Source organism: Acipenser ruthenus, chromosome 16, assembly GCF_902713425.1.
Source record: "Acipenser ruthenus chromosome 16, fAciRut3.2 maternal haplotype, whole genome shotgun sequence".
NCBI classification, from domain to species: domain Eukaryota; kingdom Metazoa; phylum Chordata; class Actinopteri; order Acipenseriformes; family Acipenseridae; genus Acipenser; species Acipenser ruthenus.
Window position 1 is genome coordinate 26,087,760 of NC_081204.1, and position 24,633 is coordinate 26,112,392.

The following is a 24,633-nucleotide window of genomic DNA, read 5'->3' on the forward strand; positions in this document are numbered from 1 at the left end:
AGTCTTTAGAGCACTGTGGTCTGGATGAATTTAACAAGACGGAATACTTTTTTTTTTTTTTTAAAGCTAATGAGCAAGTACCAATTCAAATAGTAGTTTGAATGAACACCTTTATTGCTATTACAGATCATTTAAAATGGTACAAACAAGTGCATTCTGAGCTGTCACATTCTATTTGCACAGTTACCAGGGACACTGACAGAGGTGAGCTGTGAAGCACAAGAACCCTCTCCACCCCCAGCAACACTCTTACCAAATGATCTTCAATGTCAATCCAATGGTTTGTACTAATAAGGGCCAATAGCAGCACAAGGGCAGCTTCAATTGCATGATCTCAATCTTTTACTATTTTGTCCTTTTTATAACAATGGTATGAGTCAATCAGCATATGCTAATTGTCTACACTACCATGATACCATATCAGTATCTGTGTGCTACTCTATCAGGACCCCATTGGGTTTCCATAGGGTAATACACTGCCATTATAATGATATTCTTCAAAGTGTTCAGTTACGCAAGGTACTCCACCAAGGGTCCTATATGCCAGAGAGCTACTGTACATTGTTTTAAATCATCAAAACTACTGAATATTAGGATCCCCGAGTGGCTCACCTGGTAGAAGCGCAGCCGCATGGTGGCTCAGGTGTTCCTGTGGGTTAGGGAGATAACTGTCAGGGACCATCTCTCCTCATCGCTCTATGGCGAACCCTGCTGGCCAGATGCCAAGGTAGCTTGCTGACATCCGCTCTCGAGTTCCTGGGTGATAAAGTAAGCTGGCTTGGCCGTGGGATCGGAGGATGCCCATTGAATCTTTGGGTCTGCTGAGCCTTGTGGGGAATTGCTGCGGTGAGGAGAAAAGCGATTGGGCATTCCAAATTGAGAGAAAAATCTGGGAACAAATTATAATTGGACACACTGAATAAAAAATAAAAATAACAAAACTACTGAAGCTTGCAACTTAATAATTGAAACAACTCTCAGAAACAGTATTGGGTATACCATTATAATGTCAGACCACAGCATTATCAGCAATGACAACCTAATGGAACTGGAATCTGATATGGTTGCACAATGCACTGATATGGTACCATGATGGGGCTGCCTTTGTGACACCAGTCATACATAAAACAATGGACATGTTACCACTTTGGTACTATTTTACCAATGACCAATGTAGCTGCCTGGTGCTACCATTGACTTTAGTATAGAACCATTGCCTTGCCTTTGAATATCATTTGGTCAGGGCAGTTTAATAACCTTGATTATTATCATCAGCATATTCTACTGCATTTCCTATGCTACAACCAGCTGCTTTTTAAATGAGAAAGCATTCAGAGGTATTCCCTTCAGGGGAACAGAGTTTAATGTTTCATAACAATTTCGTAACGTCTGGGCTGAACTGGCACATGTTAAATGTTGGTTCGCATTCGGAAATGTTTCTAACAGCGTAAAAGTTGATTTATTTAAAGTGAACATTGCCGCTACAGATTACCCTAAGGGCTCAACTAAATTAAAAGGTTCTCACTGAAGGAATTTTATTAAAAGTTTACTCATATTTGATCCTCCAGCATGTACAAAATGTCCTAGTATTTTTTTCCCTGCTGTGAAAAAGATCACAATTTGCTATCGTTGTTGAACCATATTACTGGTGCTGGTATTTAAAATTGCTACCAACAATGACCTGTATATAATTCATGGAAATGTTTAAACTATGAAAGCTATTTTCCCCAGGTTTTAAAAAAGAACATTTAGCATGCATAAGGTTCCTGAATTTTCCTATTGCTGCCCATGGGGATGTAGCTGCTAGGAAATCATTACTTTTTATTATCAAAACCCAAACTCTTGGCTCTTATCTTCATCAAATGAGGTAAGTCATGTCAGCATCATTATTAGATGCTTCCCATACGAAACCAGCAGGCTCCATTTAAAGCTTCCCTCACAGCATTGAACACCCAAACCAATAAGTCCTACTGCCAATTGAGTTGAATGGTGTAAAGTGGTCTTGTGATGTGGACTTGTCAAGTAGTTCATGGACATAGCTAAATAAATAATTACATAAATCTCACCTGGGCTCTTCCATTCTGTGTATAGGTCCCACCTGTGCAGTTTTGAAAGAAACACATGTTATTGAAAACAGGATGGGGTCTGTTTAATTCATCTAAAGGGTGGATTATCTAAATACTGTACTGTCATTCTTCAAATCACAGCTCCAATAGTGTGTGTGAATCTCACCAGTGTATTTTTGCCTCTAAAAGTACTGTAAATAAAATGCCAAGATTGGAAACACAATACTGTAAACAGTGCTGTATTTAGATATGCTACTGTGTAGATCAGTTGCCTAGACCCTGATATCTGGTACTACACTAGTTTAAAGAAAGTCCTCAGTGAATGTGAAGTGCACAGCAGGTAAGATTTAAGGAATTATTTTGTTAGGTACAACCCCTTTAAGATCTTTGGCTTGGAAACCTTGTCAGATGAAGTGCAGTTGTTTAATAACATCCTGAAATATGAGTTTCCAGTATTGTTTTTTTAATGAGAAGTGTCAGGCACTCTGTATTGAACTTGTTTTTCATTTTCATTCGATCAAAACCTCTTCAGGTGTAACAAAATCGAATGTCTTACATTAATATTCTGTATTCGGCAGATTGTAACACTGTAATCACAACATACTGTTTGTGTTCCTTATAATGAGAATGTAAGTGCAATTGAAATGACAGCATGTGGATAATGGGAGTCACGGTCAAACCACCTTCTAACCTGCCCTTATAAAGAGGCACAACAGAGGCAGATACAGAGGTATGACCCCTTAGCAGAATGGTACCACATGCACAGTCATATATTTACATCCCAACGGTATCCCAGTAGCATGAACATGTAAAATGAGGATGTCAAGCACAAGACACAGGAGCTAAAAAAGGCCCTTAGGACAGTTTTATCCAGCCCTCGAATCACATACATTAAAATCAACATGCATTCAGGAATATGGATTGGAGTCTGTTTAATATAGTATATACAATGTTATTTTCTATTGGCTAGCAGCAATTTCTACTCTTAAAAATCAGTTAAAATATATATATATATATAAACAAAATTAACTGCCCTGACCAAATGATATTCAAAGGCAATATAATGGTTCTATACTAAAGTCAATGGTAGCACCAGGCAGCTACATTGGCCATTGGTAAAATAGTACCAAAGTGGTAACATGTCCATTGTTTTATGTATGGCTGGTGTCACAAAGGCAGCCCCATCATGGTACCATATCAGTGCATTGTGCAACCATTACATTATTTATTTATGTATGTATGTATATATTTATTTATATTTTATTTTATTTATTTTTCCTGGCCCGCATATTCTATTTAAAATTACAATATGGCCCCTAATAAAATTGAGTTTGATGCCCCTGCTATACACACTGGTAATGTATTGCAGTAATACTGTAACAGGACCATTAAAGTATGTATGTGGTATCACAATGGCAACATTTATTCCAAGTCCAAGATTCTGTTGCCATAGTAATAGCACTTTTGCTTCTACTAGGGTTTCATCAGTATAATTCACAGAAACTCTGTCATAATGATGTCTCAATTTCAGTATATAAAATGTGTATAGCATTCACTACTTCCCACCCACACTCTACTATTGGGAGAATTTTAATGAACAAGCTCAATCTGTATAAGTACTCTGTGACAAAAAAAAAAAAAAAATTACATCCAACTATATGGTAAATAAATCCATTTTGTGTTCAGATATTGTATAAAAATGTAGAAACACATTCCCTTGACTGTCAATAGGATGAGGAGCTACCATGACAGCCAGGGTAACACTGATTTAACATGATGAGCTGAAAAGGGTTGAAATTACTGTTGGAGACACCTGAGCATTCCTCAGTCATTACAACCTCAAATACCTTCAGGAAGTGTTGGCGTGAAGGGCTTATAGACTCATTCATTTTATTATACACTATATTTATTATATACTATATATTACCAAATACATGTCAGGGATACTGCTGGCATTACGCATGAATCACGTTAGGGAACGTCCATTTAAACAAATATAGCTGCTACTTTAAATTATTTTTGCCCAACCCTTATAGATATAGCCATTTAATCTTCATGAAGGTAGCAATACTTTTTTTTTCTGATACAGCAATTCAGTGTAACTATTTTGGAACTGCATAGATTTTTCAACAATAACAATGTCTTACTTGATATTTAAAAATAGATTTGGGTTACGCTAGTAACTTATATGGCAACACTGGGGTCGGTCTGGGATCACAATGTACTGGTATAGTAATTATTGTCAGGTTATGGCTTTTCTGTACGTTAACGTTGCACGTGTTTAAAATGTGTGTTTTATGTTCAGCTGTTTATAAACACAGAGAAGGAAAGTCTGGAACTTCCTTCAGCTCTTTACAGTGATGCCATCTTGGAAGATTAAACAGTGTAGTGCCTCTTTTAAAACAACAAAAAGAAACAAATACTATGTTTTATTAAAATACTGAAAAGGTATGTTCTATAATAGCATTAACTATGTGTTTGTCCTGGACTGTTAAGGGCCTTCATCCCTTCGTGCTTTGTGTCCAACCATCCCGCATGTCTGCCAGTTAAGGACATACATGTTCAATTTAAAAAATATTGCATACATCATCTATCTTTGTCCTGTTATTATTAAATGTTCTTAGTTTTATTAAAACAAATGTTATAATTGTATGGTTTGTGGTTAGACCATTACTACAACTTGATATAAAATGAGCCATACAGTACAAGACTTATGTTTATTCAATAACAGATCATTCTTCGGTCATTAGAGAATAGTCTATAAAACGAATTGACTTTTTTAAAATAAAAAGACGAGAGAACAGAGAACTTTTAATTGCAGCAGTGAGGTTAGATGCCAGTTGGATGCAATGTAATGAGAACTTTTGATGTGGCAGAGAACAGAGTCACTTTAAAATAGTAATTATATTTTTAGCTGTGTGACATTTGCTGTTTCTTTTTAAAGTAAACAGTTGTACAGATAGCTAAAATAAGAAATATAATATATAATATGAAAATAATATATCTTACCTATGCTTTAATCAAATAAAAACATCAAACTTGGCACATGCTTCTATTGAAATGATACAAAGAATACATTTTATTTTTTGCTGCCTCATTCCAAAGCCCCAAGGGAACACCCAAACGGGATCCCTCATGTCCTAGTATCCCTTTCCACTGTCCCTCTATATAGGGGGACCCCTAATTTGCCTGTCCTGGGCAGTATACTGGTTCCATCATATCATCTTAAAAAATATCTGAAACTATTAAATAAACATAATAAACTAGAAAGACTGCAACGTTTCACACTGAATGGTGCTAGATGTTTGTTAAGTAAATATACATGTAAACATAGACTTGTGTTAAAGAACAAAACTTGTGTTTGAACACCAGGTTTGTGTTATATATAACACTTTTTTTTACAGTGTTGAAGTACATTTACCTGTATTGTGTGAATGTATGTGAGGTGTTTTCTACTTCAATTAGCGCATGTGGTTAAAACGGTGTCACTGTAGCCACACCTGTGGCTAGTCAGTGATTTCTATTGGACAACACTGAAATAGACAATGCCTCCCCACAGCCTCCTAAAATGTTATGTCTGTTGTTTTATTCACATTTCAAGAGGGAGTGTTTCAAGTTATAGAATAGTAATGATTTAACAAGGTTATGAAAACGACATCTCTAACATCACATTTCAGTATCTTTAGTTTATAGGTGAGGGCTTTGTTTTAATTACCTCCACAGTTCAGATCAATTGAAAAGGCCCCCATGTGTATAGGTGTCTTCATTAATATATAAGTTGTTGCTGCAAAATGACTCCTCTGATATTCATCATAGGGGGACATGTACAGCTTTATATGAAATGTTTAATATTTAATTTAATTGATCATGGTACTGGAAGAGCAGATGGTGCACATACATGTGTTCATCTCCTAATAAGTTGTTTCTGCCACAAGGGTGTTTGTGGGCGATTAAATATTTTTAAATAAATAAGTCTGCTTGTACCAGAATTTCTGTTTTCATTTGAAATTCTCTTTCATTTGGACTAAATTCAACATTACAAAGCAGGCTGTCTCCTTTATACATAATTATGCCATTGGAAAATAATTCTGTATGTGTTTGCTTATTTTTAGCATTAGCCTTTCCTGCATAATTAAAGCAATTACAAGGTTTTGGTTATAATTCCAGGGCCTACAGGTTAATGCAGTGGGCTTCTGTACTCCTTGAGAGTTTTTTTTAATGTTAGAAACTGCTTAAGTACCAAGGCTAGCCAAATGTGAGAAAGATTGCTGTAATCAGAACTCATCAACACATGCTCTCAGTGAATCTGACTGCATTGTTTTTTATAAAGGACAGGACAAGTCATCTGGTCTATTTAAACTCCCCAGGGTAATCCCTCTCTCAGAGCAACAAAATGAATTGGGAAAATAGCTATTTTTGTTTGTGTGTGTGTGTGTGGGGTGGGGGGGGATTAGACCATGAGTTATAGCTTCCAATTTATATTATAGCCACACTCATTGCAGGCATCATAAAAAGGTAAGAGGACAACCAAATCTACTTACTCTTTACATTTGTAGAGCTGAATTAATAAAGCCAGATTCACAGCCATGCCTGAAAGGTATGACAGGCTAGTGAACAAACCTGCTGTGCCACCAAGCCCCTATGTAATTGAGGGGGCTATTACCTTATAATCACATGTTATATGAACCAGCACTGGAGGTGATCTTGTAACCTATGCTATCTGCTGCAGGTATTAATACAAGCATGCCTATTTGGCTGACAGAGTTGGCAGGTTTCAGAGTGTGGAGTAAGCTTATTACAGCGAGACTATAAACACACTGGTTGCCAAAAGGGTCTGCTATCTAAGAAAGAAACATACCCAGAGTATGATCTATGAATGAATGAAGCTGTGTAAATGATAAACTATCACGAGATTTATTACAGCATTTTCGTCTAAGGAAACTCTAAATGGATTCCTAACACAGCTTTGTTTCCTGCATATTGCATGGAACCTTTAGGACGATTACATACAGGAAAGAATCCATTTGTAATGAGGTGCATCCTGTCAGTAGTTCCACCCACACTTCCCCCTAGGTGTTCACTAGAGGAAACACTTTGAATTCTCTCCCTCTGTTGGAAAAACCATCATCGAAGGAATGAATAGAGAGGTAGTACACAGTTGAAGCATTCTTTTAAAATCAGTTTCCCTATAGTGTAAGTGCCACTTTCACAACACCCCTCATGATTGTTTGTTTCAACTTTTCACTTTTAGAATGGTTTGTAGTGGCTTTTCCCTTTAGGTCAAACCATTAAGAAAAACAAAAGCACAGGATAACTTGACATTAAAGTATTCAACATTAATATGTATTTATTTATTATGTATGTATTACTTTGAAACTGGAAGTAAAACATCACAGCAACCCTCTCCATGTTTGAACTCGACCATGGCACAAACATTGTGTGTAAGTGTGGCTATAATTACAATTTTAGCAATTACATATTTTGTGGGGACTTTTTTGACCTGAAAAAAGAAACTAGGACCAGGGGTCACACATGGAGATTAGATAAAGGGGCATTCAGAACAGAAAATAGGAGGCACTTTTTTACACAGAGAATTGTGAGGGTCTGGAACCAACTCCCCAGTAATGTTGTTGAAGCTGACATCCTGGGATCCTTGAAGAAGCTGCTTGATGAGATTCTGGGATCAATAAGCTACTAACAACCAAACGAGCAAGATGGGCTGAATGGCCTCCTCTCGTTTGTAAACTTTCTTATGTTCTTATGTTCTTATAATAATTGGTAATGTGTGCTCCGATTGGATGAAACAACCATTCACAATTCTGGTGAAGCTCTTGAGTTGAGTGCAGATGATAAATGGCTGCTGTGTTCGACCCCAGAGGAGGCTTCACTTCAGTGGGTGGTAGTTCAATGACACCGCTGTATCATGTGAGAACCTGTGTGAATAAAAAAAGCATTAATGCAAATTCAATTCCATTATTAATTATGTTCCTACGCCTGGACAATTACACCCATAGATAAACATGCTACAGAAGGTATTAGCATATACTATTAGAATATAATTACAGGTATAAAACTAGAGTATTACATAGAAGAAACCATATCAGAACCTTCAGAAGACAACAGCATTACCAGCAATAGCAAATAGGTCCTGATATAAAAATACTGTGTATGTTTTGTTAGTGGCCAAATAAGGGCCTGTGTTAACGGTAAAATGAACAGGGTTTCAATCATTTGTAATTGCAAGGAACTACAGTACAAGGCGCAACTATTAATTTTTCGTCCTGTGTTTAATGATGTTGCCATGGAGATGTGACTTACTTGCTTTAAATCAGGGACTATGCGTGGGCATACAGGTTCAGAGTCCATTGCTATCTGACAGGAGTTGTAAATGTAAAAGCACTATCAGTAGCTGCCATCCTTAATTGGTTAATTCATTATTGATGCATGTACAGTAGCATACTGCTTATTTTTCTTTTGATTAAGGGTGAATTATATCTCATTGATAGTGAGATTAAGTTTGAGCTAGTCTAGTTGGGATTCATTGGTCATATCAGATGAGTTTAGTGCCCCTGTTGCTTGTTACCATTGTTTTGGTTTGGAGTGGCACTGGCAACCAGAGTGCTGGAGCATTAGAAACATACCCTGTAAACTTGGATTCAATCCTGAGAATTGGAAGATAATGAAGACACCTCACCGCAGATTGAGCGAGGGTGATCCTTGACGCTTCTATTCTTGTAGTTATATTCAGAGGACTGACATAGTTAGTTGGATGAATATTATCTGATCATAACTTTTGAACCCAGCAAAATATTACAAAATACAAAGAAAAAAAAGTGAAAGGTGTAGTTGTAATTGTGTTCAACGACCAGAACCCCTGTCAAAGTTTCACTAGCATGATTAGTCATGTTTGTACTGATATGGTGCAATGTGGCATTACCCTTATAAAAGCTGACCATAGTAAAGGCATAGCAAAGTGTAATAAAACATAGTGAAAGCTTGGGGAAGCATAGAAATGTCCAGAGGTGTATAGTAAAGCATGGTAAATGCATAACCTTTGGAAACTGCAAACATATTGTGCTTATTTAAACGTACCATTGGTATATCAAAAAATGAAAAGTTTCCAACTGTGATAACTTTGTAGCTACCCCTGTGCTACCAGTGCCCCATTTATAAAGAACCATCTGCTGCATTGTCACAGTTATTTTGTGCCTACATACAGCCTCTGACATTTCAAATAAACTTCCCCTAAATCTAGTCTTACATTGCAGTCAGTATTATCAGTCCCTGGCAGCTCTGCAGAGACTGAAAGATCACAGTACAGTGAAAATCGAAATACGTAGATACGTTTTTGATACCTTATCCCGACAATGCATTTTTGAATGACACAACTCTCCCCTGTAGCACAAAGCCAGGCTGGTATCTGACCTACTTCAGAAACCTCACAAAGGCTTCATCCTCCCATGTTTTTCCACTTTCCCTAAGGACGTCTGCACAGAAGAATAGGTGCTAGGTAGTCTCATATTGATATACTGTGGAAGATAATATATTGTACAAGCTCATGGGAATATATTTGTTATGCCATGTGTTTCGGGTTTTGGGAGTAAAATGGAAAAATGAGATATTATACTATTCATAAAACTTGTTTGAATACCATGGTTTTAAACAAAGGTTTGTTTCTATACCTAAAAAATTTTAAAAAAAAAAAACCCTGAATCATTTCTTTCTGCATCCTTGGGCCATACAGTATTCACAAAGCTTTTACCTCAATGCTGAGTTAACACAACGCTGACGATAAAAAATCTTCAAACAAGTAACTCAGCAAGTTAATATGCAAGCTCTGCATGCACCTTTCTTGCTAGTTGTGTAACATTAGCGTGTTGTTCAAAATTTCAAAAAGATTTAGACAGCATACAGATCTGGGCAGAAATGTGGCAAATTAAATTAAATGTCAACAAATGTAGTGTTAAATGCCGATCAAAAACACAGGCCAAATAAAGAAAATAAATGATTGAAAATCTGCAGTAAGAACTACACATGATTGGGGACCCTGCAGTGTCAAACTGGGGGTTGCATTTTCACCCCAATTTGTATTATTATTATTATTATTATTATTATTATTTATTTCTTAGCAGACGCCCTTATCCAGGGCGACTTACAATCGCAAGCAAATACAAATACAGTATACAAATTTGTAGTGTGTTAAAAGTATTGTTACATGGGATTTAAGAATGTATCCTTGTTATTATCTGACTGATGAAACCTGACAAGACTACAACCCTTTCTGATGCATTTCCATGGTGGATATATCATTATTAATGAAGAAAATTGGTTTCTTTTGAAAAACTCTTATCTTAAGTTTTTGCTGCACTAACTCAAGTGAACAAAAAGCTCTAGTCTTAACTATTGTTTGAAGCACGCCTTACAATCTGCACACTTCAGCATCAATTTGCCACGCTGGGACGAATTCCCTATCTTCAGCGCATGCTTGCTGTGAAAGTACCTGTGGAGGTCACTGTGATTGTCACAAAGAAAAGCATATTAATTAAGTCAGAGGATTGTATTGAATCTAGTCATCAAGGTGACTGAAATATTGTGCTTTTCCAACGATACTGTGCAATAATCTTTATATATACTGTGATATTAGCCTGGTGGCCAGTAGTTAGGAACGATAACCAATATTTAAAATCAGTTGTATGAACATTATCACCAGTCTTTTCTTTGTTCTGGAGTTCATTTTGTTATATTCTTGTGTTTTTTCTAATTACAGCACAGTATATTCAGGGTACTTACACGGCAATGATACTTCTTGTGAGTGTGCTGAACACTCATTCATTACCAAGTGGTAGTTAAAAATCTGGTGAATTAACGAAGTTAAGGCAAAGGGTACCAATATTTATTAATTAAATCCATTGACTTTCATAGAGTTGGAGTCATAAATATTTACACCACTTAATACACTGGGAAATAACATTGTTGTAAATACAGGGTATGTAAACGTTTGACAACTACTGCATATAACTTATATATATAAACTAATTTAGTATTTAGTTTTAGTTTGGCCCACAGCATCATTCTGCAGAGCACGTTATACTGCCTCTTTAACCCAGGCCAAATGCTTGAAGATTATTAAGACTGAGTTAAGAATGATAAATCGTCTGCAGGCAGCTCGATGGCCGCCCTGACCGAATGAAATGAACGAGATTGAGATGGAATGAGATTCGATTAAATGGACGGTGATGATAATGAATGACAGCAGGTTGGACAAGTTGCCCGATAGCCACCCCTGACTAGATGTGACCAGCTGCAAGGTAATATTTGTAATATTTATAAACTCTTACCAGAATAAACCCCATAGAACTGATATTTTCATCACAGTGCTGTAAGAGTAAATTGTGTATGCATAGGATTTGTCTTTGAACTCAAAGTTACTAAATGGTTGTAACTGCAATAACTTGCACTGCTTACACACAGGATACTTTTTTAAAGCAATTCCTTAAGCACCAACATGAAAGACAGCAGCACAACCACAATGTATTTAAGCTTCATTGAAATGGACCTGCTGCTGCACCTTCCACATCTGGAATGACCAGAGACTGGTAGGAATGTCAAGGGTTTAATGGCCAAACAGGTCAGTTGTATCTGTTAATTCCAGATGCAAGGGTATTGTTTCGATTATACGACAATGAAGATGTGCATTTCATTCAGTTGTTAGATTATTCCTAAGCATCAGTGATGTTGTAGCCTGAGATTCAGAAGCATATGTCATCTGATAGCCTATTATCAGCCTTCTGTCAAATCTTTCTTGCCTATCACAACTGACAATTGAGATGTGCTGCTTATATATATTACCAAATCCATCTCCATGCTTTCCACTTGCATATCAAACACATTACTCTGTTTCTCAACCTATTTACACAAATATGTGAGCATTTTTTTTTAATATGTCTGTATGAGAAGTGGTGACCTAAACAACAAATAAGAGCTGAGCTTTCATATTTTTCTAGAGTGGCAACTTACCTTCTGGTAATCTATTGCAACGAAAAGGAGTTTCCCCTGAAGATCTAGTTATTTCATGAAATGCTGTTGTGAAGAACAAATGAATGGAGATGCCCTGTTACTTTTTTTTTAAGCTGTTCACCAAGCATCCATCAGCCCCATAGTGCTGGGAGTCAATAAATCCCCAACAGCAATAGCAATTAAATGGACTGTTCAATACTCACTCCTATTGCATAAGGTGCTGGGTCATCTGGGTGAACAGAACCTGTGTGTGTGTAATGAAAACATAAGTGACAGGGAGACAGTGGTTCAGATGGAAAATAAAGAGAGCCAGTGCCAGATATCTAAGTAGCTCTGTGTGTGTGCGTATGATTGTGTGCTGATACTCTCATATCAAGTACAGACATATTTGTTTTGGGAATGCAATATACGTGGTAGTCTGTCTGTAAGATGTGATCTATAGTATTTCAACACTAATCGTTTTACCCAATTTAGCCCTTTATGCATTGTAATTGTAACAGAAAGCAGAGGAAAAAGCTAAACAAATAACTATAGCAAATAGTGACTTATTCCCTCTAATGTTCCATTTCCAACTTCACACACACGAAATTGTTTCATTATAACGATGGCCAATCCTATTACCTAGTTGTAATGGGTTTTCCTTATTATCCATTAAGCACTAGAATGCAAAAGTGTACCGGACAGGCATTAGAATGTGTCAAAGACATAACATTGCCTCCCAGTACACTCACAACAGGGAGCCATTTGCTTTCAAAGTCACTTTATTTCCTCCTGATTAAATATTTATCAGCTTTAAAAATGAAAAAAAGTAACCGCGCTGTTACATGTAATGGGAGCCGCGAGACAGCGTTTGTCGGGTCTCACGCTTGGCTTGTTGTTTCATATTTTGTTGACAAAAAACAACAAATGTGACATTTTGAAATCTAACATGAAATACTGTACAACTATTATGGTTTCCGGTAGACTTTTGCAATATTATTTTGTAGTTTCTTTGATTACATGATTTAAAATAAAATATCTAAATTATTTTTTATTATGTCTCAAACCTAAAACTTAGGTGATGCAAAACTTTTGATCATAGCTGTAGGCTCAGCACTGAATGGTGACCATCCTTAAACTGTGTGTTTGCCAAGTTTTACCATGGTTAACTACAATTTTTTATTACATGTGTTTCTAAAAAAAAAAAAAAAAAACTCTCACAATAGTAACAACCCAAAACCATGACAGACAGACCAACAATAAAGTATGTAATTTGAATGAATGAAACCCAGTGGGGAAAATGCCACACAAAAGTCATTTTTACAACCAGCACTTAGCAAACTAAAGAGCAAACCCTCATGGACACTTTGTCCACTTTACGGATTACCTTTTGATGTGTGTTCTTTCCTGATCTTTGAATACTTATCTTCTGCATAGCTCCAGTTTTCATCAAGTGTTTGTACATTTCATTAAGTTTGGCTAGTGTGGTTGTTTTGAATTCTCTTTAAAGCCAGCCAGGAAATGTCACAGATACACGGTAGCATACATTTCCTCTCATCTTGTTTTATTTCACATTCGGGATAAGCTGCTGAGCAGTCATGCAGGCTATTCAACTGAAGAGACACATGTTTTTAGCTAGTCTTAATATGAGGTTTCCATCTAAAACAGGTCATCTGATACAGAAATATGAAGCAAACTTTACACTGCACCAGAAAGTCTACCCACAGTACATTTCCAATACAATTTTGTAAACTTTTCCTACAGAATGTAAATTCTTTTAATATCTAAAACTGCATGACAGCCTTCCCTGCCTAGTTCTATTTCCTATAAAGGAATGTGTGAAAATGGTATAAAAAAACTATTATTCTATGTATCGTATTTAAAAAATAAAAAATTGTCATAAAGAAATGTAAAAGTATAACTAAGTCTAATTTTAAGATCATTATACTTTAATAAAGCAGGGATATAGCCTTCTATATGGCAATAACTTTATAATGGTATCAAAGTTTCCACTGACAATTTAACCAGTACAGGATTTTTATATATTTTTATAAGACATGTTCTGCCCCCTACTGTTTAAATTCTCTAACTTTTCATTTAATCAATTGCACACATCTAACCAAAAGCAGTTTTTAATCAGTAAACTTTTTTTAAGATACATAAATAAGATGTGGTTAAATTATTTAGTATTCATATATTTTTCTAAAAATCCATCTCAATTAATATTATTCTAGTCTGTGTATCCACTCTATTGCCAGCAATACAAAAGGATACTTGATCCACAGTAGGCGTTTGATGGAGCTGGCACTTTCTAATGTACAGTCAAGACACTTTGGCTAAGCTACTTCATTACATAAGTCAATGTTTTATTTTTTCAACATTAACTAAAGTCCTAAAGTACTACACCAATTGCCTTTAAGAATTGCAGTCAGCTAAGATCAAATTCTATCTGAGTACTTTAGCAGATACAAAGGCAGATATTTTTAGCTTTCTGTTTAGTACAATTATCTGAATTTCATAAACAATAGTGATATTCATAACCTTATTAAAATCATAAACTTCAACATTATTTCAAGGCTGGTAAACATTCTCAACCAGCAAAGATCACTGAATCCAAAGCAACATCAACTGAAGAAAACCTTGCTGGGTCAGTGGACCTTAAAATATTCCTAATCCTAACACAAAAAATAAACTGACCTATAATAGCAATAACTCCCACTGTAAAGTGGAGAACCAGAGATTAATGCCAAATCCATGGCAAACTAGTTAAAAAATATATTTACAACAAGCATTAACCATTATTGCATTCTTTAGTACTATAGTCTTTGGACAACATGAAGTCCTGCTTTCTAAAAATGCTACAAAAAGGGCAGTCTATGTTTGTTCCTGGTCCATGCTGAAGATGAGGTAGCAGGTCTCCAGCTGGTCTGGCCCCAATTTGTGCTCGAACTGGGGCTGCAAATCACTCGCAGTCATACCCCTCAGGAAATGAGAACTGATTTCTTCATAAAGCGTCTGACCGACATCATCTGCAAACACAATTTGACATGAATTACAGGAGCACTGTCCCACAGTGAGGTTCAGTTTTAATTAGTCCGTTTATTATCCTCCACTGGGATGCATATCCCTGTTAATAATATATAGGAGGCGGATGCACGTGCAGGTACACCGTGTTTTTACAGTACGGAATCTATTTAACTGATTATTCAGTTATGCGAATACTTGCTAATGACCTTTAAATTACTGAATGTATAATAATCTGGGCGTATATAGAGCCAGGCTGTGTGACAGGTTCCATTTTTTCTGCACTTGCTTATTTGGAAAATGTTGGTAATGTTTGTATTTTAAACAGCTACAAAAGTGAGTTACAATTGCACTTGAGTGTGCTATAAATCCTTCCCTCAGTTGCTCTGTGTAGAGTGTGTTCTAATAGAAATGTAAAAAAGTGGAAAAGAATCTCACATTCCTGTGCTCCTTCTCCTGATAACCGTTTACCTTCTCCCACCAACTAAAACAAAGGAAAAGCTGCTTTGCTCTGTGCCATTACCTATACATTTATCTCGCAGTGCTTTTAAAGTGGCGGACAGCGCACCGCCTTGTTCTCCTCCCCCCCTCTCCTCTTGGAAAGCATCATTCTCTGCCGTGACCTCCATGGCACTCCGGGCGTTGTTAACAACCTCTGTGAGGTCATTTTCCTCCGGCTCCTCAAAGTCATCGGGGTACTCGTTCAAATCTACTTCATCGTAAGAAACTGTGATAAATAAAGGACAATACTTCTCTTAGAATTTGAACTGTTAGATTGTTAAAGGTTGGGGACCTTCCCGTGCTGCCTTACCTTCTAGCTCTTCAGGAATGTCTTCATTCTGCACAGGGGATGGCTCAGATGATTCATCCTCTATGTGCTCCTCTATTGAAGATAGACTATCCTGATCGTCAAAGTCTTCAGAATAGTCTGACACGTCTCCAACATTGGCAGCCTCTTCCTTCTCGTCTGACTCACAAGCATCCTCTTCATCTTCTTCTGATTCCTCTGTGAGGGATGGTGGAGCTGATTTAGGTCTGCAATGCTCTTTTCCTTTTTTCTTGTGAGCAATGGCGCTTCTGCTGCGGGGTTCGATTGACGCTTGGGCACCCCCACTTTCACCACTGGGCTTAGTCAGCTGTCTTGTTAGATGCATTTCTTGTTCCTTAATAAAAATCCCAAGATGCTCCTGCACGTAAGCCACATTGAGGATGCAACTAGCACTGGGTCTTTCCTCTGGGAGGGTGTTGAGCATCATTTTAACCAAACTATGTAGATTTTTAGAGTAGATCTCTGGCACCTTGCTGTATTCCCCTTTTACAATTTTATAGAACAGACTGATAAGGTTCTTGGCATCAAAAGGAGGTTTTAATGCACAAATCTCAAACAACAAGCATCCAAGGGCCCAGATGTCTGACTTGGAGCTGTATGGTACATCCTGACAAAGCTCTGGGCTCAAATAGCTTGGAGTCCCCACACAAGTGCTTGCCATGTCCATAGTGTTATTCATGACTTTGGATATTCCAAAGTCTCCAAGCTTCACCATGCCCTTCTTTGTTAAGAAGACATTGGCCGTCTTGATGTCCCTGTGGAGTATTTTAACAGAGTGAATGTACTGCACAGCCATTGCTAATTGGACGAACCACCTCATCACCTCTTTCTCTGAAAGGTAACCTCTCCCCTCTTTGACACGGTCATCCAAAGTCCCACCATCACAGTAATCCATCACAATGTAAATATACTCATCTTCTGAGTCAAAGAAATGGTGATGGCAGGTAATGATGTGGGGATGCTTGAGCTTCCTCAGGATTTCAGCTTCTTGCAGAACCGCCTCTTTGCTTCTTGTCTTTCGAGAGGTGTCTATCTGTATCCTTTTGATTGCGAATAGCTTCTTTGTCTCTGTATGCTTCATCAAGAAGACTTCTGCACTAGCCCCCCTACCAATGGTAAGAACTTTCTCATACATCTCCATGGCATTCGTCTGACTTTAGAACTTAGACAAACTAAGGCAAAGAAAAGAAATACATCATTTAATTAGATTTTTTTATTTTACCAAATGCCAATTATATAATGTATATTATATATATATATATATATATATATATATATATATATATATATATATATATATATATATCCATGCATGGACATAGTAATTCTAGAGTAAGTAGTAGATTCAAATTGAATTGGAATTGCCTTTTTTATGTTTGCAATCATTATCAGTGGTTCTGGGTGCTGAGACTGAATTAATTTCCACATTCCATTCAAATCATGGTGCTGGCAGAGTTTTAAGGTCACATTGTCACACAATTTGAAATGAATGTAGAAGACTGTTCACTGCAGGATAGGATTCCCCAGACAAGCTCAATGCAAGCTCAAAGCCAGACAACGGTAGATTTAGAAAAATGGTAGTTACTCAATATTGGAGCAACACAACCCAGGACAACTGATAATAACTGCAAACAACATTACATAGTTAAAATGACATTTGAAAATACTTCCCTCTTGAAAATATAAAGCGTCTGCAAATGGAGATGTCATTGTGTCTTTCCACCTGCCCCCTCAAGGTGAATCATTATGCAGTGTTGTCATTACTGTTAAAGCTTTTACAATGTGATTTAAAGGTATGTTATGTGGGTGTTTGTAGCAATACCATATCCTCATGGCAATAGCTAAAGCATTGGCCGCTAAATACTTAATTAAGCACATGCAGGTGTCAAAGGGGTCAGATTATCAATAATTTAAACACTTTTTTTATACAAAATAAATAATAATAACTTTTTGAGATAGCAAATAATGTTAAACATACCTAATGACATACGTATCTAAAGCATCTTAAAATACTACTGCTAATTATTATTATTATTATTATTATTATTATTATTATTATTATACATTGATTGGTTACTTATTTGCAAAGTTTTGTACGGTACCTACTTTTCACAATTTGTTGAAAAAAATACGACAAAAAAAAAAAAAAAAAACATGGAGTGGAGAGCATACAATAAACAAAACAGCATAAACTCGACAGCCATATCTAGCCATCTGATTATTACTGTAAACTGTAGCCTAATTAATTAAAACTAGCACTGTACCATTTCACCCACTGTTCGTGCATCAAGGTATCGATGTAATAGTACAATATTAAATGAAACATAGTACATTTACACAGTTCCGATAAGTACCGCAGTCTTTATTATCTGTGTTTACATTATAGTACAAAGCTATACTGTGAAGCTCGCTCCGCCCTTCCGGCGCAGGACCTAGCCACTGGAAATATGGTAACTTTAGCCAGTTTTATTAAAGTGAACTCAACTTTGGAGTTGTTCGTGCACTCAACGTGTCGGCAGTACAAGTGGCTTATCGGAATAGCATTCTGTATATAGGCTAATACACCTTCCCTGGACCAAACAGCAACTCACATTATGCAGAAATTCAAGGTGCTAAGGCTTCGTGGCATCATATTCGGTAAAAGCATAATTGAAAAATGCTACCTGATTGTAGTTTTCAATACACGGACATTTGTATGTGAAGATGTGACATCACTTGCCGTTCTAAACTAGTTCATTTCCTGCTGTACAATCTTTTCCAAATCTCCATGGTTACCAGCAGTTTAAAAGCTATAGCCAGTTCTACAACCATGGCAACCGATATCGGTATGTGCAGAGCAAGAGCTCGCAAGAAGCTTTTTATTATCTTTTAAAATTTGACAAATTGAGAGAAAAACAACAACAACTTAGTATTAGCAACAATTAAGACGTTTCTAGACGTGGCACGACATCCACTCAAGTGATTAACAAAAGCTATACATTAATATATATATATATATATATATATATATATATATATATATATATATATATATATATATATATATATATATATATATATATATAACAGGACGAATAATACATATATCTTACCTGGACTGAGCATACATTTCACATAGCATCGTGGTTATTTAATGTATGTAGGTTATGTAGTTTTAATAAAGGCATACTCTAAAAATGCAAGTCATGTTTGTTCAACCCTGGGCTCTGGCATTGTAGCAAGAATATGCATTCCAAAATTCTAAATAACATCACGTATTGTCAACGTGATTTCCACATGTGGGTATGGCATTTCACCTAGTAAAATTCAAGGAAGTTCCTGCGATTGTTGTTTATTAAGACGAGAGACGAGACGTCTCAGAGTCGAGATATCAGTTGCTGGCACCTTATGCACCTGTTAAACACAGGTAAGGGGCGGGGTTTCATTTGTATTCAAGTTGCAATGCTTCCTGGACCTGTAGTTGTATGAAGATGAAGACAGGCCAAGATGTTACATATAAAATACCATAGTACCATCCATAACACCAGTACCGAATTGTAATGAAAGCTGTCACGTCTTATGAATATGAATTGTTATTCTTTGATAACCATTTATCTTAGTTTTCTTCTGGATATACGAATTCTTCAAGAACTATAGTATAGATCCCCAACATATATTATTACTTCCTGTACTGTAGGTCACAAGATGGGATTGTAGCTAGACCACTGCAAATATCTTCTATATAATACAGGATATCTTTGACCATTGACAGAAATTGACAGACAGCCATGGGCGTGATTAAGTACCGGTAAGTGATCAGCAACGTGTAGCTTTAAAATATCTGCCTCTCCTGAATTGATGGTTTAGACAACAGGTAATGAATCATCGAGGGATATTGAAAACGTGGAGTACTGATAATGCTGTTTATGCTCATTAGATGGCCGCATTAATTAAAATGAGTTCTGCTATAGGTCCCAATTGTAGCTGTAAAGCAAGAGCCTTTTTCTGAAGAGAAAAAAAAATGTTTTTCTTACTGTGGCTCACTGGCACCATCTAGTGTTTGCTATGGAACAATGCAGTTAATTTATCACTTTTAAAAAAAAATAAAATTGAGAGAATAATAGGCCTATGCACAGCATGAGAATGTATTATGTCTAGGATTATTAGCAATATTTTAAAGGCATCAATTATTGTACTTGGCTAACTTTGGCAAGATTTATAGTAAATATCGACATGTACTGGCTACTTTACAAGTAAACTCTAACCGTGCACAAGATGGCGCACGTACTCTTGGGGTCCTTCTCTACGGACGACGAAAAATACGTCAGCGAGAAGACTAAACAGAAAAACATATACATTTAATTTAGAATTACCGAGAAAAGCTTGAATACAACAGTCAATATTAAATACATATTTTCAGTTAATATTTATTTGATCAAGTTGACCACCACCTAGTAGATTTGCAGTTTGTTTTCATTCGACCACATTTACGAACAGCTTTCTCCATGTCGGGTCCTCTTTAGTTCAAGATTTTGGGACAGCAGGTTTTCTAGAACGTTTAGTTATTGCCTGTTTTCGTTGAAATAAAAAAATGCCACCAAAAGGAAAGGGTGGCAAGGGAGGTAAAGGTTAGTCATTTTGAAAGATAGTTTTATATTAGTACATGCATTTTGTTTTTGATAGTCGTTACTTAGCGATACTACCCGTTTTTATTTTTAACAACATTGTAGTACGTCAGCCGATGAGTGGCGATAAGAACTTAACCTGTTTTCCTGTTTTCTGTAGATCACTACATTAATTTAAGTTTGGTTACGATTGCGTTTTTGTTGTTTATATAGTTCGTTTACATTCTGCAATTACAAAGGCGTGTCGGGACTCATGCGTCCTCCCCTTGAATTTGAACCTGCTTCCTACAATGCTGCTCATGTTAAAAATACATCTTAGTTCTAAAGTCAAGTTGTAGCTTTGTTTTAACACATTTTAAACGGGGGGTGACATTTGTTTTCAAATGCTGTTTTTGTTACTGATAACAGTTGTACAAGAAACGCCTCCCCATGTTCCTTATTAATCTTAATAAAAACGCTATGGGGCAAAATGCATTTAAGTAAATATACAAGCAGCTTCATTATGTCTGTATATCATGTTCGTTATTGTTTTCAGGGGGAGGTGCATCTGGAAGTGGCGACACTGAAAAAAAGGAAAAAACACAAAAGGGAGGCACTGCAGTTAAGGTAAATAGCATCACATTAGAGCCATGAATGTGTCAATTGGTCAGGCTACTACTAGCGACATTTTTGAGGTGTTGGAACACTCTTCATGATTAGAAGATTGTTCATGAAAGCGTTTTGTGCTTGCTAGTTGATATCGACGACTTACTCTGTACAACTGTTTTTTTTTTCTTTAGCAAAAAACAGAACCCATAGGAAATAAAAATGTATAGTGAGAAGTTGCAACAGTGCATGTTTTGTTTTCTCCACTAGATGTCGCCTTTTACTTAGTTTTGAAATGGTTTGCCTTCTCTGTCTTTAAATTTAACCTGATGATTATTATTTTGAGTACAGAAAGAAGGAGAACTGTATTTAAAATAACACATTGATTTGTTATTTTACACAACCCATTTTGTTCAATGTTTTTCTGTAGGTCAGGCACATCCTGTGTGAAAAGCATAGCAAATGTATGGAAGCCATGGAGAAAGTGAAGTCTGGTGTAAGGTTCAGTGAGGTCGCCTCGCAGTACAGTGAAGACAAAGCCAGACAAGGAGTAAGTTGTGGGAAGTGCACTTTAGTTTAACCCTGCAGCACTAGGGTTGATCAGTGCGGATTCCTATCCAGTGTGGTCCTTTCTTTAAGATCTCCCTTCAGAGCAGTAATTGCTTAGGCAACATAAGGAACTGGTTGGGGATAGGGTTCTGAACCTTCCGAGGTACCACAGTGATAAGCTAAAACAGCTGCTTGAAAATTATCATAGTGAACACATTTTATTTCTGCAGGAAGGACAAACAGAAGGGAAAAAAACACCCACAGATTGAAAAGATTAATCAAGGGGAATATATTGCATCTGCCGTGGAAAAAAGGGTTGTTACCACAACTCTCATATCGCCTGCAATTCAAACACCTTCCTCTAGATAGTTATCTCGGCAGCAAACTGTTCTTGTGAAAGGCAACTTCCTTTACCAGTGATCACAAAACGGGGGGATAAGGTTTGGGTACCTGTTCCTCATGAATCCAGAAGATTTGCATTGACTTTATTGGGTTTAAAAGAGAACCTGTGGTTCAACATTTACTTGAGATATTTAGCTATATAGTGTTTCATTGTTCTTGTTGTCCCTATTACTGTTGAAGGATATGAATGTAGACATGTTGACTAGAACAAACACAGCCAATGGTTCCAAACCTTGAGTGAAAGAAGGGCCACTTTGGGTTTTGTGATGTTTTCCATGGACCACTACCAACTTGGGACGATATAGATAGAAAATACTAGTACTTTAGATATTGTTGCAATATTATTGTTCTGTTTTGTTCTTCTTTTTGCATCTAGCCCACTGTGCCATTGTTTGCAACATTCTCATTACTTACTGTTTAAGCTTCCTCATGGTCTCTAATTAGTTTTAGTTTTTTTGTGACATTTACAAAGCAGCTGCAAGGTAACAGTCATTACTGTGGTTTAAAACTAAACAATTACTGAACAATAAGGGAAGTTATGTTTAGGAGTGTTCTGAAGAAGCCTTGGTTTTTACCTTCTATGCAGTGGGAGTCTTGTGTGTTACCCTGAGCCAGTTCAGGTCTGAGCACAAATACCAGTGTGTTATGTGATGTCTTGCTGTGATGGAGTCACCCTTGACCGAGATATGAGGTTAAAAGCTCTATAAGTGCCAGCAAAGAAACCTGGCTCTCTTGGGCAGTTGTTGAGAAGCTTGTGCATGGCAGCAAGTTTGCACCCAGCCTCCGACCTGACACAGGAGAATTGTGTATAAAGTACAGTATGTTTCCTTGCTTCAGGAGGTCTGTGAAATGGTCACAAAGCTGGTGTAATTTTAATAATTTAAAAGAGGGAGTCACAATTGAACCCCAGTGTGTTTTCCTGTGTTTGGTAGGGTGATCTTGGCTGGATGACCAGAGGCTCAATGGTAGGACCTTTCCAAGAAGCAGCATTTGCCCTGCCGGTCAGCTCCATGGACAAACCTGTTTACACAGACCCCCCGGTGAAGACAAAGTTTGGCTACCACATCATCATGGTCGAAGGAAAGAAGTGAAGAACCAACATTATTTTATTATCATTTTTTGTACTTTCTATTGTAAAATACCATAAACCATACGTGGCAGTTAAGAACACTTGAAGGGATCGAAGAAAATAGAGTGAAAAAGTGCAAGAGACAGTTTATTGTGTTTTAAGATCTCATTCCTGTTATGGATTGTGTAATAATGAGCAAATGTTCAAAGCCCATTTAAAACAAGACGACTATATACAGATACAGTATATATAGATATAACAAGGATGTGAGACCTGGATTTAGCTTTGGCTTAATCTCTTTTGATTATAAATGCAAACTTATAACATTGGGTTTACTTGTCTGTGTTTCAAAAAATGTGAGGCTGCACTTGGTCTGATTTCAGCTGGCAACGTTGTAAAATAAACACTTTCTACAGCAATTATTGAGACAAGGAACCAATGTAATACAAGAATGCAATGATCTGTAAGTATTGACAACAGCGCTGCAAGAATAGAGAACAGTGCAACACTGTACTGCAGAGCTCTACTTATTCAACTTAGGCTGAACAGTAAATTCAATTAAACCTTATGAAGTACACCTATAACAGTGTTTTATTCTATTTCTATTTTTTTTCAATGTTTTTATACAAATATATGTAAAAAATAGTAACAAAAGCTATGCAGTAGAGAAAAAAAGGATGTTGTTTTTTTTTGGCATATAGATCAATATGCTCCACGCCTTTTACAGTGTTATACACAGTTGAAAATAAAGGCAAACGGGTCAATATAAGTCACTTTGGTGCATTTTGTCAGATACTTAAGAAACTCGTCAAACTGTTGCAACCCTAATCTCAGCAAGATAATTATTGCTGAGTAACAGTAGTAGCGTTATCACTAACCATTTTCATTGTGAATAAAATCTCCCCTCTCCCCCCCATTAAATCAGGATATAGATTTTTTTCAAGACACTGCAGATCAGTGATGATCATATTAACTGCCTCTCCTAGCAGTGGGAACCCACGGTCCTATTAAGTGTAGTGTGCAAGTGCACCAGACACTTTAACCAGCCCACAACTTCAAAGCATTGGTGACCTACTTTAATACCTGCTAAATAAGTGGGTTGGGGCAAGATTTGCATATGATTTATTTTTGTTTGATAGAAACAAAGGTGATTTATATTATAAACAATTGTTTCTCTGTGGACCCCATCAGTTTTGTATTTGCAAACATGGCGCACCATTCATTTTTAGTAATCACTCCCAGTTCCGTAGGTTTCAAGGTCTGAGTGCAGCTTGAGTGTAACATGTAAATCAATGGAGAACTGAGGATAGTTAGGATAGTGTTGCCCGAGTCTAATCTAGTTCAATGCCAGCAAGGCTTGAGTACTCGACCATACAGAAGCCTTTCAAGACCTTGTCTGTTCTCACAGGTACACTCTAAAACAGTGGTTTTCAACTTGTGGTACGTGTACCTTTACTGGTACGCGACAGGCTTGCCACTGGTACGCACCGTCAGTTTATGATGATATGA

General features: G+C 36.8%; 2 protein-coding genes across 6 annotated transcripts; one reads left to right on the forward strand and one right to left on the reverse strand.

Annotated features, from left to right (window-relative positions):
- Window positions 1-13,296: 13,296 nt before the first annotated feature.
- Window positions 13,297-19,349, reverse strand: LOC131697791 (serine/threonine-protein kinase Nek4-like). Of its 4 annotated transcripts, none has more exons than XM_058989154.1 (4): window positions 19,008-19,349; window positions 15,898-17,087; window positions 15,610-15,795; window positions 13,297-15,091 (listed from the first exon to the last, which is right to left on the reverse strand). In XM_058989154.1, exons 2-4 carry the CDS (start codon window positions 17,054-17,056, stop codon window positions 14,937-14,939), a joined length of 1,500 nt encoding a protein of 499 aa, XP_058845137.1. In that variant the 5' UTR covers window positions 17,057-17,087; window positions 19,008-19,349; the 3' UTR covers window positions 13,297-14,936. The 4 variants fall into 4 exon arrangements, with proteins under 4 accessions (XP_058845137.1, XP_058845133.1, XP_058845136.1 ...); XM_058989150.1 differs by having other exon boundaries at window positions 13,298-15,091; window positions 15,610-15,813; window positions 19,008-19,336; XM_058989153.1 differs by lacking the exon at window positions 19,008-19,349 and adding an exon at window positions 18,579-18,685 and having other exon boundaries at window positions 13,298-15,091; window positions 15,610-15,813.
- Window positions 19,350-20,195: 846 nt separating this feature from the next.
- LOC131697792 (peptidyl-prolyl cis-trans isomerase NIMA-interacting 4-like) lies at window positions 20,196-23,705 on the forward strand. Of its 2 annotated transcripts, none has more exons than XM_058989156.1 (4): window positions 20,196-20,516; window positions 21,055-21,125; window positions 21,535-21,654; window positions 22,988-23,705. In XM_058989156.1, the coding sequence occupies exons 1-4, from the start codon at window positions 20,486-20,488 to the stop codon at window positions 23,144-23,146; spliced, it is 381 nt and encodes a 126-aa protein (XP_058845139.1). In that variant the 5' UTR covers window positions 20,196-20,485; the 3' UTR covers window positions 23,147-23,705. The 2 variants fall into 2 exon arrangements, with proteins under 2 accessions (XP_058845139.1, XP_058845138.1); XM_058989155.1 differs by having other exon boundaries at window positions 20,200-20,522.
- Window positions 23,706-24,633: the final 928 nt, after the last annotated feature.

Bases quoted from the DNA above. Each gene is read 5' to 3' on its own strand.
- LOC131697791 (XM_058989150.1), bottom strand. From the start codon at position 17,056: ATGGAGATGTATGAGAAAGTTCTTACCATTGGTAGGGGGGCTAGTGCA. The intron at 15,814-15,897 runs GTAAGGCAGCAC...TATTTATCACAG, and splicing joins CATTCCTGAAGAGCTAGAAG to TTTCTTACGATGAAGTAGAT. The intron at 15,092-15,609 runs GTAATGGCACAG...TTGTGTTTGCAG, and splicing joins ACTGCGAGATAAATGTATAG to ATGATGTCGGTCAGACGCTT.
- LOC131697792 (XM_058989155.1), top strand. From the start codon at position 20,486: ATGCCACCAAAAGGAAAGGGTGGCAAGGGAGGTAAAG. The intron at 20,523-21,054 runs GTTAGTCATTTT...TATTGTTTTCAG, and splicing joins GGGTGGCAAGGGAGGTAAAG to GGGGAGGTGCATCTGGAAGT. The intron at 21,655-22,987 runs GTAAGTTGTGGG...TGTGTTTGGTAG, and splicing joins AAGACAAAGCCAGACAAGGA to GGTGATCTTGGCTGGATGAC.